The 20,129-nt window shown below is 41.3% G+C and overlaps 1 protein-coding gene across 2 annotated transcripts in view; it reads left to right on the top strand.

Moving 5' to 3' along the window:
- The window catches only part of LOC126356308 (cytosolic carboxypeptidase Nna1-like), a 550,530-nt gene that overhangs the window by 457,133 nt on the left and 73,268 nt on the right, over positions 1–20,129 (top strand). The window contains exon 20 of one of the 2 annotated variants that reach the window (XM_050007259.1): positions 16,800–16,878. The exons of the other annotated variant lie outside the window; for it this stretch is intronic. Within the exon in view, the coding sequence (XP_049863216.1) occupies positions 16,800–16,878 (79 nt within the window). The remainder of the gene's footprint in view (positions 1–16,799; positions 16,879–20,129) is intronic. 2 annotated transcript variants of the gene reach the window in all.

Genomic DNA, 20,129 nt, shown 5'->3' with positions numbered 1-20,129 from the left:
ATTTCTCACATCTTATCTATGTAGCCTTCATGCGAAATTTATGTTGGTAGCAGTAAGATTGTTGTGTAGTCAGTTTCAAATGCTAGTTCTCCAAATTTTCTCATTTCTGCTCCTCGAAAAGAACATTGCCTTTCATCCAGAGATTCTTGTTTTGAGTTCCTGAAGCATCTCCATAACACCTGAATGTTACTGAAACCTCCCAGTAACAAATCTAGTAGCCACCCCCAAATTACTTCAACGTTTTCCTTTAATCCGAACTGGTGCAGGTCCCAAACACTCGGGCAGTACTCATGAATAACTTGCACTAGCATCCTATATGGAGTCTCCATGAACTACACTTTTCTGAAGTTCTCCCAGTGAACCATTTGCCTTCCCTACTTCACTCCTTACATGGTGGTTCTATTTCGTATTGCTTTGCAATGTTATGCCCATGTATTTAAATGACTGGTTGTGTCAAGCATGACAGCAATGATGTTGTATCCGAACATTACAGGTTTGTTTTTCCTACTCATCCATATTAATGAACATTTTACTACATTTTGTAGTGGCACCACCGTGTAGGATAGGAAAGTTAGTTTTGTGTGATATTCGGAGCACGAGTTGCAGCCAGGTGCAGGCCGGATTGTAGTAAGTTATGCATACCAGCAGTTTCAAAGGCAAATAGAGGCCAGAGGGGCATAGAACTGCCAGAGATGGCTCACACAGCAGTTTCCATGGTGCAATTCACAGGCAGAAGAGGCCCACTGGCCCACCTAAGTGTTATGCATACATGACGCAAAGCGGTGCATTATCAAAACAGAGCCACAGAGCAGAGTACAAATAGGTGCCATTTTCTAATGAGATTCATTAGTGGCAGCTCTCCTGGATGGCGGGGCATGTCACCGTCAGGCGACAGGCAGCAACAGATGGGGCACCAGCATCCCAGTCTACGGTGGGTCATTGGTTCGACCCTGTGTGGTCAATGCGGGGCTCACAGCCAGCCAGGGCGGGCCACTCCTTGGCTCGCTACTGAGGGCCGAAGATACAGACACCAGATAGCGGGCGCTTGTTGGTCACCGCGATCCCAGTCATGCTGGCTGCCCACAGCTCACACCGAGCAGCACTGAGTCTGCTGCTATCACAGCCATCCTGACATCATCGGAACTCAGTGGGCCGGCCAAGGCCGGCATGACACAGCATTGCATTGTACAGGCCACAGGGGTGCTTCCTCAGCATTGCAGTGCCTGTGATGCACACTGAGGTGAATGGAGCACTGTAGTGGAAGCAAATAAATCATTTGGAAAGTTCTCACCGAGTTTCAATACACCACAGTTGGCATCTGATACCATAACATTTGGTGTTAGAATAGCAGACATCGTCTGTACAGTACAACGTTCGAGCCCAGCGCCTGCAGTACAGACACAAGATTTGCTGAGTGCTATCAAAATTGTTCTTTTGAGTGTTGGACATTTTCTTTCTTTTTTGTTTTTTCAAATATGGCTCCTGGAAAGCCACATTTTTAGATGTTTTCATGGGCATAGTATATTTTGATGTCAGAGTAAGTGTTAGTGTATTTGGGGCAGTAAGATTTATTTTTTTCCATGGCATTTGATTACTTTTGTATTGGTTTAGGATGATACTGAGTATGGCGATATGGAGCTGTAAGAAGCCAGATTGTTCTTGTACGTAAATATTTTTGTTGGAACTAATTGGGAACGAAAGCAACACAATGGCAGAGTCAGGGATGCAAGGTGTGTCAGAAGCAGAAGCGGTGCAGATTTTGATGGAAAAAGTAACACAATTGACAGCAGACAATATGCAGTTGAGAAATGAATTAACGTCTAGAAGTGAGCGGTAAACCGCATCTGATCAGTCGTTGTTGCCTAGGGTGCAGAAGATTGATCCAGCTGCAGCAAGTTTGATTATTCTGTTTTCTGGCTAGGCATCTGAGGATGTGTGTTCACTAGTGGAGGACTTGGAGACTTCAGCGGTGATGAATGGTTGGTCTGATGAGAAGTTGTTACATATAGGCAAGATTAGATTAATGGGTGAAGCAAAAACATATGTAAGGTGTTCTGAGGCCTTAAGGAAGGCAGGACAGATTAAGCAGTTAAAGATGTGCTTTTACAAAGGTACAAGAAACAGAGTAGCACTCGGTACTTTAGAGAGAGGTTAAGTTCAATGACAATGAGACAGGGGGAGATGGTAGAGAAATTTACGGACAGGAGAAGTGAAATTAATGAGTATAGTTACGAGTTCGGTCAGAGCGAAGAAGCAAATAGTGTTCTGTTGCAGGAGGCTGAGCAAAGTACACTTGATGTATTTTTGAGAGGGTTACTGGCACATATGTCACAGAAAGTGTGTGAAGGGACTCAGAAAGATTTGTATTCAGCCATTCAGCTGGCAATTCAATGTGAGGAAATAGATGTGGCAACAGGGGTACACGAGAAGCAAACAGTATTTGCAGCAGGTATAAAATGTTATAAGTTTGGTCGTACGGGACATCTGCAGAGGCAATGTACCCACTCACCAAGAAATAGAGGAAGGGGTGGAAATCAGCAGCGTGGAGGATGGAGAAGTGGAGATAGGAGAGGTGTACAATCAATAAATGGCAGAAGGGGCCCAAGACCCAACTAAAGGAGCTCCTGTTTAATTTCAATGAAAAAAATATGTTTGCAGAGGTGGAATGTTCAGTGGTTAGATCTATAGGAACTAAAAAGTTTAAGACTTTGTTGGACACAGGGGGCGCAAGTGTCAGTGGCTACTAAGAATATAACTGGACGAAGGAAGCTACACCCACCACATTATAGATTGTGTGGAGTGGGGGTAAGGAGGTCACGCCTTTGGGGTCAGTGACAGTTGACTTTCGTATACGGAAAGTTCAATTTAATGCATGCATGAAGGTAGTACCATGGATGAGAGAGGGCCATGACATGATCCTAGGAGTAGATTTCTTGCATCAACATTATGCCAAAATTGATCTTGGACAATGAACTGTGGAACTTGGCGGAATGTTATTTCCACTAGGGGAAACTGTTGTAAATGCAGAGCTGTCACGAGGGGCATTCAAGGTAATGAACAAACCAATTGAACCGTGTACTTTAGCATTAAGGCTTAATTTGCATGAGTGTGTGTCTAAAGGCACTGGGATGTCACTTTGGGTAAGTGTGGAGTCGAATCTACCTGTGGGTACAGTATGTGTTATTGAACCATTGAAGGTTAATGAAGTTTTGGGTTCACTGGGTTCTTTTGTGAAACATAGTGTTGTACTGATACAGGAGGGGAACAACAGGTGAGTAGTTCCTGTGAATGTGGATAATTTTAGCGCTGTAGATGCGAATTTGAGGAACGGAGTTTTAGTAGCAAATTTGGATGTGTCAGATGACGAAGACTGGTGTTCGAGACGTAGGCAAAGCGATCAGTCACTAACTTCTGATAGAACTGCATTGCATGACAAAATTAAGCATTTGAAAGGAAGAGAAAGAGAGCATATGGAAGAATTATTGTGGGAATTTAAGGATTTGTTTTTTCCACAAGGGCCGTTACCAGCAACTCCATTAGTTCAACATAGGATACCAACAGAGAATGAAGCACCTGTTTACCATAAACCATATGGAATACCGAGGTATTTGCAGCTGATTGTGGAGGTTTTCATTGATCAGCAGCTTCTGGATGGTATTATAGAGCATAGTAATGTTTCCTGGGGAGTGGGCATTGTTGTTGTGCCTAAAAAATCTATGGATAGAACTAAGAAATACAGGTTCTGTTGTGACTACCAATACCTCAATAATAAGAGAATAACAGATGCATACCCCATTCCAAACATATCGGAGACTTTGGATCACTTAGGACAGTGCCAGTACTTTTCCACGATGGATTTGACGAGTGGTTATCATCAGTTAGAGGTGGCTCCAGAGGATCGTCCAAAAACTGGTTTCTCTACACCTGGAGGCCATTACCAATACATTAGAATGCCATTTGGTTTGAAAAATGCTTCGGCAACATTTCAGAGGTTGCTAGATGGTGTCTTGAGGGGTTTGAAACCATGGCAGTGTCTTGTCTATTTGGATGAGATTATAGTGTTTTCAAGTAGTGTGGAGCAACATAGATAGTGGTGAAGGGAAGTCTTTATGAGGTTAAGAGTAGCTCGTTTGGCATTGAGCCTGAAGAAGTGTCATTTTGCATTAGAAGAAGTAAAATATTTGGGCCATATTATCAGTAAGGATGGAGTGTGAACAGATCCAAGGTTGGTACAGGCTATAAGGGATTTTCAGGAACCAAAAACAGTTAAGAAAGTGCAGTCATTCATTGGACTTTGCAATTTCTATCAAAAGTTCATGAAGGGTTTTGCAGATTTAGCCCAGCTTTTGATATGATTGTTACAGAAGGGTGTGAAATTTTAGTGGACAAGAAGTGTGTCAGAAAGTGTTTGACAAATTGAAATAAGTGTTAACATCAAGTCCGATTCTTGTGTTTCCAGATTTTGAAAAGTAGTTTATACTAGCATGTGATGCTTCAAATCAAGCATTAGGGTGTCTTCTTAGTCAGCAAATTGATGGGAAAGAACATCCTGTAGCCTATGCATCTAGGCAGTTGAATGCAGCAGAGAAGAATTACTCAACAACAGAGAGGGAGATGCTTAGCATAATCTATGGAATCACATATGTTTACTTTTTTTTATATGGGAGAAGATTTCAGGTAGTGACAGATCATGCTGCGTTGAAGTGGTTGTTGGGGTTGAAGGATCCATCCACTAGACTCGCTAGATGGGCTGGGGCTGCGAGGCCTAGTGAATGTGACTGTGAAGTGGTGCACAAGTCTGAGAAGAAGCACAGTAATGCTGATGAACTAAGCAGGAAGGTGGCAAAAGTAGAAGTCATAGGTTATGAAGTAGTGGTATGGCAAAAATTACAGGACGCGGACAACGATTGTAATCTGTATTGGACACAGCCACAGTTTAATGTGTATGACGGTCTTCTGTGCAGCAAAACAAAGTTAGGGCCAAGGGTAGTAGTGCCAGCGAAGTTGAGGGATGAGGTTTTAAAGGAAGTACATGATCACATGGTATCTGGTCATGGAGGGTGTAGAGCAATGAATAGGAGAGTGGTGGAGAGGTATTGGTGGAGAGGTAGGAAAGGAGATGTGGATCAGTATGTCAAGAATTGTATACCATGTGCTCAGAGAGCAGATTTGAGTCAGAAACAGATACAGCTACAATGATTACCAAAAGCGACATGTCCATTTTCTTTTCTGAATATTGAGGTCTTACGACCTTTTAGGCGAACTCCATCAGGGAACAGATTTGTTCTGACAATAATAGACCATTTTAAAAGGTATGTGGAGATGGTGGCTATGCAAATCAACAGGCAGCAGTGGTCATGCAAGTGTTAGTAAATAACTGGATTTTAAGTTTGGTGTACCGGAGACAAAATTTACTGACTAAGGGACCAACTTCATGTCGGATTTAATGAAGGAACTGTGTAAATTGTTGAACGTAAAGAAATTGAGGACAAGCACATTGCGTCCACAGGCCAATGGAAGGACAGAGCGGGTGCACAGAACAATCGGGAAGATGCTGAGTTTTTATGTGGATTCTCATCACCATCAGTGGGATGAGTATTTGAAGCATATTGTATGCGCATACAATGCAAAGGTCCATACAAGTACCGGTTTGCCTCCATATGCGGTAGTGTACGGGTGAAAAATGCCATCACCGTTTGATTTGGTGAAGCTACAAATAGAAGGACTGGTGAATTTGTACATCAGTTCGCAAGGACAATTCGAGATGTTTGGAAACGTGTACAAAAGGTGAATATAAAGGCTTTGGAAAGCCAGGAAGACGCTGTAAAGCGAAAAGTAAGTTTACCACAGTATAAACATGGGCAATGGGTAATACTGTCCAGCGCCTATATGCAAAAAGGGAAAACAAGAAGTTCCTCACGAGTTATCAAGGGTCATACCAAGTTGTTGAAACCACATCACCCATTACTGTTAAGCTTCAACTGCCAACTAGAATGACAATAGTACACATTGGGTGGTTATGGCCATTTAAGGGTTGTCCAGATGTGATAACAGGTGTGTCATAGGAAGGAAAGAGGAAGAAAGAGAGAGTGAAGAGAGTGCTAAGTGCAGAGAAAACCAGTAGTAGAGTATTTGTAGTTTTTTCTCTCCGTGTCCTGTACCATTGGGTTGGCATAGAGTAACTAGGCATTATATTTTATATGTGTTTTCGAGTATTGTGAGCATGCTAGAGGCAGCAGTTTTTTTGAAGAGGGGGAAGAGTGATGGTGATCCCTCTCCTCAGGTCACTGAAAAGGGAAGTGTAGGGTCTGACATATGCGGAGTGTTGTTGGAGGAGAGATCAAATGCAGTTCTGGAGAGATAAATGTGTCAGAGTAAATTTTTCAGCAGAGCCGCAATAACTATGTGTTGAATGATGTCAGAGTCGTACAATTTCCTGTTTAAATTTTTAGTTATCGACAATGCTAGGTCAGGAAACTAGTGTTTATTGCAGCAGTTCATATAATGTAAATTAAAGGATGAAGTAGTCAGACAGTCGGTGTTGTTTTGGATCAAAAATAGTGAATGTTGGAGAAAAATCTGTAAAGCTACAAATATGGGACACATTCATAGTGCAGTTATTTTTAGCTAGGGGGAAACGATTAGACTGTTCAAGGGACATCGTGGAGCCAAAATTGAGCTTGCATTGGGTCAGGATGCATTGGATCTTCTCCACCTACGAGAATTTGGTAGTAGTAACAAGTTGTTTTGAGTCGGGAGTATTTGCAGAAGCAAAACATATAGAGCTGGAGGGGAGCAGTATTTTAATCAATGAAACTAAGTGTAACATAATAGGACCAACCTTCCATCTGCCAGCATCAATTTCAGGAGTCATGCTACTCAGCTTTACACAGCCACAGCTGTACTGGCCAGAAGCCACTTTAGAGTTTTGGCCAAGGCAGAATATGACCCCGTTAAATGAAACTCTGGAGCCAGGTCTGTGGAGAGCCATAAACCAGTTCATTTTAGAGCAATAGAGGTGCATATCAGCCAAACAGCTTGTTCAGCATGTTACTCAGTATAGGGAAAGGCAACAGAAAAATACTGATTGTTTTGAGCACCTCGGTGCCAAGTGTCATCGCAGCCTTAACTTTGTTATGTGTTGTTTTCTTTCTGATCAGATGAAGGAGGGACCCAAGGGTAGTCCAAGTCCCAGTAGATTAGATACCGAGAGCGTAGGCATGGGGTTGAATGAGCGTTCAGTGGACTGGACATCCATTAACGATTTTTTAAAGTTTTTCCCCTCATTTATGTGCTTAGGAGTACTAGATCAAGTCTAAGTTTTCTAATAGTAAGTAAGTAAGTCATAAGTGCCAATCCAAACAAGTTTAAGAGTTAGTTAAAGGTTGACCCGGGGACCGGGTCTTTCTGACAAGGGGAGTAATGTAGTGGCACCACCGTTTAGGATAGGGAAAGTTAATTTTGTGTGATATTCAGAGCACGAGTTACAACCAGGTGTGGGCCGGACTGGAGTAAGTTACGCATACCAGCATTTGCGAAGGCAAATAGAGGCCACAGGGGTGTAGAACTGCCAGAGAGGGTGCACACAGCAGTTTCCATGGCGCATCACAGGGAGAAGAGGGCCACTGGGCAACCTAAGTGTTATGCAAAGTGACACATTAGCAAAACAGAGCCACACAGCCGAGTATAAATAGGTCTCGTTTTCTAACGAGATTCTGTCAAGTGTGGCAGCTCTTCTGCACAGCAGGGTGTGTCACACCACCGGGCTACATGCAGCAACAGATGCGGCGCCAGTGTCCCAGACCACGGCGGGTCATGGCTCGACCCTCTGAGACCGATGCAGGGTCCACAGCCAGCCAGGGTGGGCCACTCCTCGGCTCGCTACCACAAGCCGTCGCCTCAGCTTCCGACACATGCCAGAGACTTCCCAAGGGGAGGGCCACAGATGCGGATGCCAGATAGCGGGCACTTGTTGGCCGCCGCGATCTCGGCCGCACCAGTGAGGAGAAGGATGCAGCTGGGCACCCACGGCTCACACTGAGAAGCGCTGAGTCGGCTGCTTGTGCAGCCATCCTGACATCATCAGAACTCAGCGGGCCGGCCAAGGCCGGCAATACACAACATTGCATTGCACAGGTTGCTGTGGTGCTTCCTCAGCATTGCAGGGCCTATGACGCACACCGAGGTGAACAGAGCACTATAGTGGAAGCAAATAAATCATTTAGAAAGATCTCACCGAGTTTCAATGTGCTACATTTGGCATCTGATACCATAACAAATTAGAATCAGCTGCCGTTCATCACACCAACTAGAAATTTCACTAAGTCATCTTGTACCATGCTACACTCACTCGACTTCAGTACCTTTCTGTACACCACAGCATCATCAGCAAACAACTGCAGCTTGCTGCCCACCATGTCAGCCAGTTCATATATGTAAATAGAAAATAATAATGTCTTGTCACGCTTCCCTGGAGAGCTCCAGATGATACACTTTTTTGATGAATACTCATCATTTTAGATTAGATTAGATTAGATTTACTTTCATTCCAATTAATCCATAGTGAGGAGGTCCTCCAGGATGAAGAACAATAATACTTGGCAAATATTTACAACTCAAACAAATAAGCTAGTGTACCTTCCACAGGTCCCAAGTGGAATGACCATCTCTCTCTCTCTCTCTCTCTCTCTCTCTCTCTCTCTCTTTTTTAACACTGTGTGAAAGAATGATTTTATACACACTAATGCACTGAATTTAAAATGAAAATTTTTTTTTATTTATTTATGAGGTAATAAACATGTAATAAAACTACTAGAATACTTATTTACAATGAACACATCACCACAATGAAATGGTGCAAAAGTTAGATTGTACTTACACACACACACACTTATTTACAATGAACACATTACTACATTGAAATGGTGCAGAAGTTTATATTGCACCTTTTATATATACTGGCAGGTTGATAGACACACAAACATACACACAAAATTCAAGCTTTCGCAACCAACGGTTGCTTCATCAGGAAAGAGGTAGGGAGAGGGAAAGAAGAAAGGATGCAGGTTTTAAGGGAGAGTGTAAGGAGTCATTCCAATCCCGGGAGTGAAAAGACTTACTTTAGGGGGGGAAAAGGACAGGTATACACTCGCACTCACACACACACACACACACACACACACACACACACACACACACACACGTATCCATCCGCACATACACAGAGACACGCAGACAGAGCACAAGGGCAATTGTAGAAGAGAAGAAACAGAATGATCAGCTGTTGCGGAGCATGCTTTTCAGCCAGGTGACCACCATATTCATAGTACTAGCAGCCACAAGCGGATATTATGAAAGGCTCTACAGGGAGGCAATAGAAATCGCCAAACACCCTAATAATTTCAATCAAAAGGAGGAGTGGGTGAAATTAAATGGTATATGGATGCCAGGGTTGAAGAAGATGTGTACTATCCATCCACCACTGGGTGATGGCAGAGATGATCAATGGCAGTGGACAGCGGCCAATTGCACTGACGTTTTCAAAAAACAGGACATCATGCCTCGGCGCGGGAGCGCGCGGACACGGAGTTTAGCGGCAGTCAGTAGCGAGCCAGTGGGTGTGCTGAACCTTCCATCAAGCTACAGACAGAATTTTGAGATTTTGAAGGTTGTCCTCAATGTTAACTATATCAAGCTGGTCAGCAGCAAAGAGTGTCATCATTAGATATTTATTTTGGTTAAAATTATGGGTGCCAAACTCTGTTCTTTATGTATCCTTTGCCTCAACATATAATCAGCATAGATATTAAAAAGCCCCAAAGACAAACTGCATCCCTGTTTCATAGCACATCCTCTACTTCTGTCATCTCCATTTTCCCCTTGAAGATGTCCTCCGCAGACAGGGACAAAATGTTGGGAATTGACACAGAATTCATCAACCGACCACAGCATAACAGCCTGGACAATTATAATGGACATTCAGTCACTCTGTCTGTTTTCTGCTCGTTCATTACAAATTTCCTTGGCGTTGGGTGTTGAGTTTTAAAATACACAATTTGTGCCTTTTACGTTAAGATTCCTAAGTTATAACTCTCAGCAGCAGTACTGAATTTATAAATGAGATTTTGAAGGTTGTCCTCAATGTTAACTATATCAAGCTGGTCAACAGCAAAGAGTGTCGTCATTAGATATTTACTTTGGTTAAAATTATGGGTGCCAAACTCTGTTCTTTATGTATCCTTTGCCTCAACATATAATCAGCATAGACATTAAGAAGCACCAAAGACAAACTGCATCCCTGTTTCATAGCACATCCTCTAATTCTGTCATCTCCATTTTGTCTTTGCTTACTTTTTCCTTCACTTCTGGTGTTACAGTGGATTCTTCTAAGTTTACAGTTGCTTCATACTCTTTTGTCCAAAGCTTCTTATAGTAGTCTAATCATTCCATGTTAATATTATCTTATTATCTTTTGGATTCTGTTTCAGTGAGTATCATTTTCTGTTTCAGTTCTCACATTTTTGTTTGTGTCAAAAAGTAAACCGATTTTGTGACACATTACAAATTCCTGATCAGAGGCACATTATTTAGTTTCACCTGAGTGATTTGGTAGTTAGGTTTTTTAGTCTCTGTGTATTAATCTACACTCCTGGAAATTGAAATAAGAACACCGTGAATTCATTGTCCCAGGAAGGGGAAACTTTATTGACACATTCCTGGGCTCAGATACATCACATGATCACACTGACAGAACCACAGGCACATAGACACAGGCAACAGAGCATGCACAATGTCAGCACTAGTACAGTGTATATCCACCTTTCGCAACAATGCAGGCTGCTATTCTCCCATGGAGATGATCGTAGAGATGCTAGATGTAGTCCTGTGGAATGGCTTGCCATGCCATTTCCACCTGGCGCCTCAGTTGGACCAGCGTTCGTGCTGGACGTGCAGACCGCGTGAGACGACACCTCATCCAGTCCCAAACATGCTCAATGGGGGACAGATCCGGAGATCTTGCTCGCCAGGGTAGTTGACTTACACCTACTAGAGCACGTTGGGTGGCACGGGATACATGCGGACGTGCATTGTCCTGTTGGAACAGCAAGTTCCCTTGTCGGTCTAGGAATGGTAGAACGATGGGTTCGATGACGGTTTGGATGTACCGTGCACTATTCAGTGTCCCCTCGACGATCACCAGAGGTGTACGGCCAGTGTAGGAGATTGCTCCCCACACCATGATGCCGGGTGTTGGCCCTGTGTGCCTTAGTCGTATGCAGTCCTGATTGTGGCGCTCACCTGCAAGGTGCCAAACACGCATACTACCATCATTAGCACCAAGGCAGAAGCGACTCTCATCACTGAAGACGACACGTCTCCATTCGTCCCTCCATTCACGCCTGTTGCAACACCACTGGAGGCAGGCTGCACGATGTTGGGGCGTGAGCGGAAGACGGCCTAACGGTGTGCGGGACCGTAGCCCAGCTTCATGGAGACGGTTGCGAATGGTCCTTGCCGATACCCCAGGAGCAACAGTGTCCCTAATTTGCTGGGAAGTGGCGGTGCGGTCCCCTACGGCACTGCATAGGATACCACGGTCTTGGCGTGCATCTGTGCGTCGCTGCGGTCCGGTCCCAGGTCGATGGGCATGTGCACCTTCCGCCGACCACTGGCGACAACATCGATGTACTTTGGAGACCTCACGCCCCACGTGTTGAGCAATTCGGCGGTACGTCCACCCGGCCTCCCGCATGCCCACTATACGCCCTCACTCAAAGTCCGTCAACTGCACATACGGTTCATGTCCACGCTGTCGCGGCATGTTACCAGTGTTAAAGACTGCGATGGAGCTCCATATGCCACGGCAAACTGGCTGACACTGACGGCAGCGGTGCACAAATGCTGCGCAGCTAGCGCCATTCGACGGCCAACACCGCAATTCCTGGTGTGTCCGCTGTGCCGTGCGTGTGATCATTGCTTGTACAGTCTCGCAGTGTCCGGAGCAAGTCTGGTGGGTCTGACACACCGGTGTCCATGTGTTCTTTTTTCCATTTCCAGGAGTGTAATTTATTAGACACAGTTTCTGTGTTTTCATCTGTGTCTACAGTAGAGTTCTGCAGCATGTGCCAATGCTTTGTTATCTGGGTAGTTTAGTTTTCTACAGTTTTTAATATGGATAGGGACTGTGATTGTTGTGTGCAGATGCAACCCAAGTTGGCGACACTTCGCTGTCAGCTCCAGGTAGTGATGACTTTGGTTACACGACTTGAAGCTCCAGTGGATGGGCACCACTGTTGTGGGCCAGCCATGGGTATCCAACAGACATCTAGCATGTCCAAGTCCTCCAATCAGTCCTCGCCAGTAATCAGCCCAGTTAGTGCTCCCACTGAGGTTGACCTGTCACCTGTGGTCAAGTGGGAGGTCACCCCAGGATATAGAAGGCAGCAAAAGACTTCTCAGGGGTCAACACATAAGGCCTCCCCAGTTAGTCTGACAAACAAGTTCCAGGTGTGTCCGTGGCTGACAGTGTCACTCAGCCAGATGCTATCACTTGTTCTATTGTAAAGGAAACCTCTCAGCCTGCAAGATCTGGGCAATCACAGAAGGTGGGGTTATTGATAGTTGGGAGCTCCAACATTAGGCGAATTTTGGGGCACCATAGGGACTTGGCTGTGAAGAAGAGGAAGAAAGCTTATGTTCACTCCGTGTGCATACTGTGTGGAGTCATTCCAGATGTGGAACGAGTCCTTCCGGATGCAATGAAGAGCGCAGGGTGCAGCCAACTGCAGGTGGTGGCTCACGTTGGTACCAATGATGTGTGTCATGTTAGATCAGAAGAAATTCTCTCTGGTTTCAAGTGGCTGACAAGTCATAAAGGATGCTAGTCTTGCTTGTGACATGAAAGCAGAGCTGACCATTTGCAGCATAGTCGACAGGACCAATTTTGGACCTATGGTACACAGCCGAGCAGGGGGACTGAAACAGAGGCTCCTACGGTTCGACAGTCGTGTGGGCTGCAGATTCCTGGACTTGAGCTATAGGGTGGTTGGGTTCTGGTTTCCACTGAATAGGTCAGGAGTCCACTATAAGCAAGAGGTGGCTACACTGGTAGCAGTGGCTTTGTAGTGTAGACTGGGTAGTGTTTTTAGTTTACAGGGTCTCAGGAAAATACAAAAAGGGTTTCAGTCACAAAGGGTGCAGGCTGAACATAGGAAGAATTTAGATACAGGAACTATTGATACTACAGTTATAAATTGTCGTAGCGTGTTAGAAAAGTACCAGAGCTCCAAGTGCTAACAGAAAGCACTGATGCTCAAAACGTCATAGGTACTGATAGCTGGCTAAAGCTGGAGATAAGTTCAGCTGAAATTTTTGCAAAGAACCTAACGGTGTTTCAAAAGGATACGATAAACACGGTGGGTAGTGGCATCTTTGTTGCTGTCAGAAGTAGTTTATCATGTAGCAAAATTGAAGTAGATAGTTCTTGTGAGTTAGTATTTGCAAAGGTCATTGTTGGCATTCAGAATAAAATAAAAATTTAATGCGTCTACTGACCTCCCAACTGATGAAAGTTCAAAGAAAACTTGAGTTTGATTTCAAACATGTACCTGACTCATATGATTGTGGTTGGTGGTGACTTTAATTTACCCTCAATATGTTGGCAAAATACGTGTTTGATTCTGGAGGTACACTTAAAACCTCATTCGAAATAGTGTTACATGTGGTCTCTCAACATTATTTTGAGCAGTTAGTTCATGAGTCCATGTGAATAGTATGGTAGTGAAAACACACTTGACCTCTTAGCAACAAATAATCCTGAGTTAATAACGAGCATCAAAGCAGATACATGGATTAGTGAACACGGGGTTGTGGTAGCAAGATTGAATATAGTTACCCCCAAATCCTCCAAAAATAAACGAAAAATATACCTATTGAAAAAACAGATAAAAATTCACTTAATGCTTTCCTGACAGACAATCTCCACTCCTTTCAAATTAACAATGTAAGTGGATACCAGATGTGGCCTGAATTCAAAGAAATAGTATTGGCAGCAATTGAGAGATTTATACCAAGTACATTAACAAACAATAGAGCTGATCCTCCTTGCTACACAAAACAGGTCAGAACACTATTGCAGAAACAACAACAACAAAAACATGACAAATTTAAGCATATGCAAAATATACTTCAATGCGAGGTGCTTGTAATAGTGTCCACAATGAAACTTTGTATCGAAACCTGGCAGAAAATTCAAAGAGATTCTGGTTGTATGTGAATTATACTAGTCAATGCCTTTTCTGTCTGATAGCAATGGAGATACTATTGAAGGCAGTGCTGCCAAAGCAGAGTTACTAAACACAGCTATCTGAAATGCCTTCATGAAAGAAAGTGAAGTAAATATTTCAGAATTCATATCAAGAACAGATGCCAAAATGAGTAACATAGAAGTAGATATCCTCAGAGTAGTAAAGCAAGTCTTCTGGTCCAGACCATATACCAGTTAGGTTCCTTTCAGAGTATGCTGGTGCAATAGCTCCATACTTAAACAATCATATTCAACCATTCACTCAACGAAAGATCTGTATTCAAAGAATGGAAAGTTGCACAGGTCACACCAGTATTCAAGAAATTTAAGACGAGTAATCCACTAAATTACAGGCCCGTATCATTAATGTCAATATGAAGCAGGATTTTCAAACATACATCGCGTTTGAACATTATGAAGTACTACAAAGAAAACAATCTATTGACACACAGTCAACACGGATTAGGAAACATCATTCTTGTGAAACATATTGAGCTCTTTACTTGCATGAAGTGCTGACTGCTATCGACAAGGGATTTCAAATTGATTGCGTATTTCTGGGTTTCTGGAAGGCTTTTGACGCTGTACCACACAAGTGGCTTGTTGTGAAATTTTGTGCCTATGGAATATTGTCTCAGTTATGTGACTGTATTAATGGTTTCCTGTCAGAGAGGTCACAGTTTGTAGTAATTGATGGAAGGTCATCAAGTAAAACAGAAGTGATTTCTGGCATTCAACAAGGCAGTGTATAGGCGCTTTGCTTTTCCTTGTCTATATAAACGATTTGGAAGACAATCTGAACAGCTGTCTTTGGATGTTTGCAGATGAAGCTGTCATTTATCGACTAGTAAAGACATTAGAAGATGAAAACAAATTGCAAAACAATTTAGAAAAGATATCTGTATGGCGCAAAAATTGACAATTGACTCTAAATAATGAGAAGTGTGAGGTCATCCACATGAGTGCTAAAAGGACTCGATTTAACTTTGGTTACATGATAAACCAGTCAAATCTAAAGGCTATAAATTCAACTAAATGTGTAGGAATTATAATTATGAACAACTTATATTTGAAGTAACATATAGAAGCAGTTGTGGGGAAGGCTAACCAAAGACTGTGTTTTATTGACAGGATACTTAAGAAATGTAACAGATTTACTATGGAGTCTGCCTACACTATGATTGTCCATCCTCATTTAGAGTACTGTTGCACAGTGTGGGATCCTTACCAGACAGGTTTGACAAAGCACATCGGAAAAGTTCAAAGAAGAGCAGCACATTTTGTATTATCATGAAACAGTGGAGAGAGTGTCACTGAACTGATGCAGGATTTAGATTGGACATCATTAAAACAAAGACATTTTTTGGTGTGGAGGAATCTTCTCACGGAATTCCAATCACCAACTTTCTCCTCCGAATGTGAAAATATTTTGTTGGTGCTAACCTACATAGGGAGAAATGATCATCATGATAAAATAAGAGAAATCAGAGCTCCTACGGACAGATATAGGTGTTCGTTCTTTCTGCACTCTATATGAGATTAGAATAATAGAGAATTGTGAAGATGGTTCAATAAACCCTCTGTCAGGCACTTAAATGTGATTTTCAGAGTATCCATGCAGATGTAGATATGAATCTGTCTCAGGTTCTCCTGTTTAACTGATATGCAGAGCTGCTTCATTTGTGTTGTTAGTCTCTTTTATTTGTTTTTGTTTTATGTTGCCTTGTTTTGTAACCATTTAAGGTAGACAACATTTTTTTCTCTTTATTTAACCTCTCTATATCATCATTGCGGTGTTTCTGGCATTTCTTTTCTTCCTTTGACTATTGTGTTTAGTAGCTTCTGAGGCGACTTTTCCTATTATAACTTTGATGTTCTCCTATTTTTGTTGCAAATCTTTACCCTCCATTGTTTCATTGTCATATGTATTCATTCAGTCCTTGATCATTTTCTAATGGAAGTTTGACTGAGCAGGTAGGTTTTGTTGCTACTTTTATCATACTTAATTTTCAAACATCTGGCTGAATGTTTACTGTAGACATGGACATTTGATGATCTTTGTTTAGTTCTGCTCATCAGTGTGCTCTCATATCTGTGAATGTCAAAGCTGTTTTCTGATAGGGCAGAAAGTAATCTATTACTGATTGGCATCCGCTTTCTCCCCGGTCTGTGTTCATAATATGGAAGTTACTGAAACATGAGTAATAAATACTTTTTTTTAAAAAAAATTAATAGAAACTTATGGCTGTTTCTCAGTGGTTTGTATCTTTTTGCTGTGCATTCATGAAAGCTTTCCCTTTCTGTAAGTCTTATTTATTTGAATCCATTCCTATGTATCTGAGGTACAACATTTTATTCACATTTTCCATAGTGTGATTAGTTTGCTCTTCATCTGCCCTTTCTTATACGTCATAACTCTTTTTTTTTTTTAAGCCATCATTTAATTATAAGTGTTTTATTAAGAAAACCATACATGTTTGCATTTACTTCCCAGTATCTGAAGAACAGCAATTTGTGGAAAAAAGAATCCATACCTACAACTGGTACCATCCACGTTGCCCACCACTTTCTAGGTAAGGGAAACTATGACTATATTGCAAAAACTTAAAGTATTTACAAAATTGATTCTCAGGTAGTTTCTCTCATACAGTAGATGGACATAAAATATTACCTTATAGTACAGTCATTCCTCAATTCATGTTGAAAATAGTACATAGTTCCTTACTACATTTAGTGTAAGTATTCCTTTATTTTATTGCTTAAAAATTATTGTCTTTTACTCCTATAATATATTAAAGTGTGGTTATTCCTGTTCCTCCTAGATTTAATAGAGTGGTTCATAAATATAGATTTTTTCTTACTGTTACACTGGTCCATATGTATGTGCTACTTCCTCATTCTCTCAAACATATAAAATTTTTTTGTTCCTCATTATTACAGTTTATGTATTGAGTAATTATCAAAGTAATGATTAATTAAATGCTTGATTTGAGTAAAGTGAAAGTAGTGATATAAACACTGCTATAAAATTACAGCTGATGAAGTATTCGAACAGCTATTTATTTAGAACAGACTGCTATGTGTGCCCTGCAGGGGTAGTAATGAACATCATCCTGCCCAAACTGTCAGTTCGTATTTTGTAAATTTTTCCATTGAGTATCAGTTTTTTATTTGTTTATTTTTCTAAATTATCTTTATGTCTTGTATTATATAAATGACGGAAATGATTTTCTATGACTAACTCCAGTTTATTATATAAAAAAATAAACTGGCTGATATATAAGGAGATATTGGTTCATAATTATAGTTTTTAAAGCATCAAGAATCAAGAATCTTTATTCAACATAAATCATTTCACAATGATACGGGTTTCATCAATTTGATACAAGATAAAGTATATACAGTGCACAGTAGTACAATGTGTAGCATTAAACATTGGTTCTACAACATTTATGCAGTACATAATAATACAATTAAAAGTAACAATTTTTAAAGATGATGTAAATAAAATAGAAAGAAATTTCCACATGGGAAAAATATATTAAAAACAAAGATTCCAAGACTTACCAAGCAGGAAAGCGCCGGCAGACAGGCACAATGAACAAAACACACAAACACACACACAGAATTATAGCTTTCGCAACCGATGGTTGCTTCTTCAGGAAGGAGAGGGAAAGACGAAAGGATGTGGGTTTTAAGGGAGAGGGTAAGGAGTCATTCCAATCCCGGGAGCGGAAAGACTTCCATTAGGGGGAAAAAAAAGGACAGGTGTACACTCGCACACACACACACACACACACACACACACACACACACACACACACACACACACAGGTCCATCCGCACATGCACAGACACAAGCAGACATATTTAAAGGCATATCTTTGCCTTTGCCTTTGCCTTTAAATATGTCTGCTTGTGTCTGTGTATGTGCGGATGGATATGTGTGTGTGTGTGTGTGTGTGTGTGTGTGTGTGTGTGTGTGTGTGTGTGTGTGTGTGTGTACACCTGTCCTTTTTTTTCACCCTAATGGAAGTCTTTCCGCTCCCGGGATTGGAATGACTCCTTACCCTCTCCCTTAAAACCCACATCCTTTCGTCTTTCCCTCTCCTTCCTGAAGAAGCAACCATCGGTTGCGAAAGCTAGTAATTCTGTGTGTGTTTGTGTGTTTTGTTCATTGTGCCTGTCTGCCGGCGCTTTCCCGCTTGGTAAGTCTTGGAATCTTTGTTTTTAATATAACAATTTTTAAAAGTTAATATAATAATCTGGTAAATCAAAGTATTTTTTAATATTATAAAAAGAGAGATATGTTAACCAGTTGTACCACTTATGTTTAAAACTAATTATATCCATGGTCTGAGGAAAAACTGGTAACTTATTGAAAATTCTGAGTGGGTTTACTTTGTGAGAATTTCTAGTCGTTGCTAACTGTGCCTAGGTATATCTAACTTCGACTTAGCCCTAATATTGTGGTCATGAACTTCCCCCCTGACAACAACTTCTGTCATATTATTTTTAATGCGAAGTCCTCCAACATATATCTATACAGATTTACAACTGTAAGTATTTTGAACCTGGTGAAGAGTGGATGACAATGTTCCAAATTACCTGTCTTACAAATTAAACGTAAAACTTTCTTTTGTATTTTTAAAATGTTACTGACATAGGGAGAATGTCCACATATAATAAGGCCATATGATATATGTGATTGGAAAAGTCCAAAGTATGCCATCCGAAGGTAATCCATGCTTACCATGTCCCTTAGTTTCAGAAAGAGGTATGATACCTGAGATATCTTTTTGCAGACATGCTTGATATGTTCTTGCCAATTAAATTTGGGGTCAAGCAGTAAACCAGCCCAAAGCTATGTCAAGAGACTCTTTTGTTATGTGATTGAGTTCAGAGATGTTCTGATGAGAGGTAAACAGTGCAGTATCATCTGCATAACATATGACAGGATGAGGTATGTTGTAAGGCAAGTCATTGATTAAAACAATGAAAAAGAAGGGTTCAGGAACAACGCACATTCCTGACTGAAATGAATTGTTTCCTGTTGTTCAAGTAAGAAGTGATGATGGCTAAAGTGGTCTCTTGCAACCCATAGTATTCCAATTTCTTTAGTAGGATGTCAACAGGAATGCATTCAAATGCCTTGCTTAAGTCACATAATACAAGTGATACTTTGTTTTTGTTTTCAACAGCAGATAATGTTTGATTAATGATTTCTAAAACAGCAGCAGTTGTGTTTTTTCCCTTGCAAAATCCAAACTGAAAGTTACAAAGTAAGCCATGATCTTCAAAGTAGGTATTTAGCTGGTTGTGCATTAGTGCCTCATATATTTTTGACAATATAGGCACAACTGAAATTGGTCGATAGCTTTCAGACACTTTCTATTCCCCTTTTTATAAACTGGGATGACTTTAGATATCTTGAGTGTATTAGGAAAACACCAAATTCTAAGCATTTATTGAAAATACTGGCTAATGGTGCGCATATTAAGTGTATTGTTTTTTTAATAATGTAATTGGACAACCAGTAGTAATCCATAGTTTTTGAATTTGAAATGTCAGTGGGTTTGATAGGATTCCAATGAAATACATATTCATTGGGCAGAGGAGTAGCCAGCAGGACCATTGCGGAAGAACTTGTTTCTTTAATACTGTTTGTTACTTCCTTAACTGAATTAATAAAAAAGTTATTTAGTACCTCAGGATCCATCAAAGCCACTTGAGTGTGTTTGGGAGGAGACCTTGATTTATAATTTGCCATGCTGCCTTGTATTTATTGGGAGCACTTTCTATGTACTTCTCAGATGCTAGTTTT

This window comes from Schistocerca gregaria, chromosome 3, assembly GCF_023897955.1.
Source record: "Schistocerca gregaria isolate iqSchGreg1 chromosome 3, iqSchGreg1.2, whole genome shotgun sequence".
Taxonomy (NCBI): Eukaryota; Metazoa; Arthropoda; class Insecta; order Orthoptera; family Acrididae; genus Schistocerca; species Schistocerca gregaria.
The sequence above is the reverse complement of the archived record's forward strand: the minus strand, read 5'-3'. Positions and strand labels throughout refer to the sequence as shown.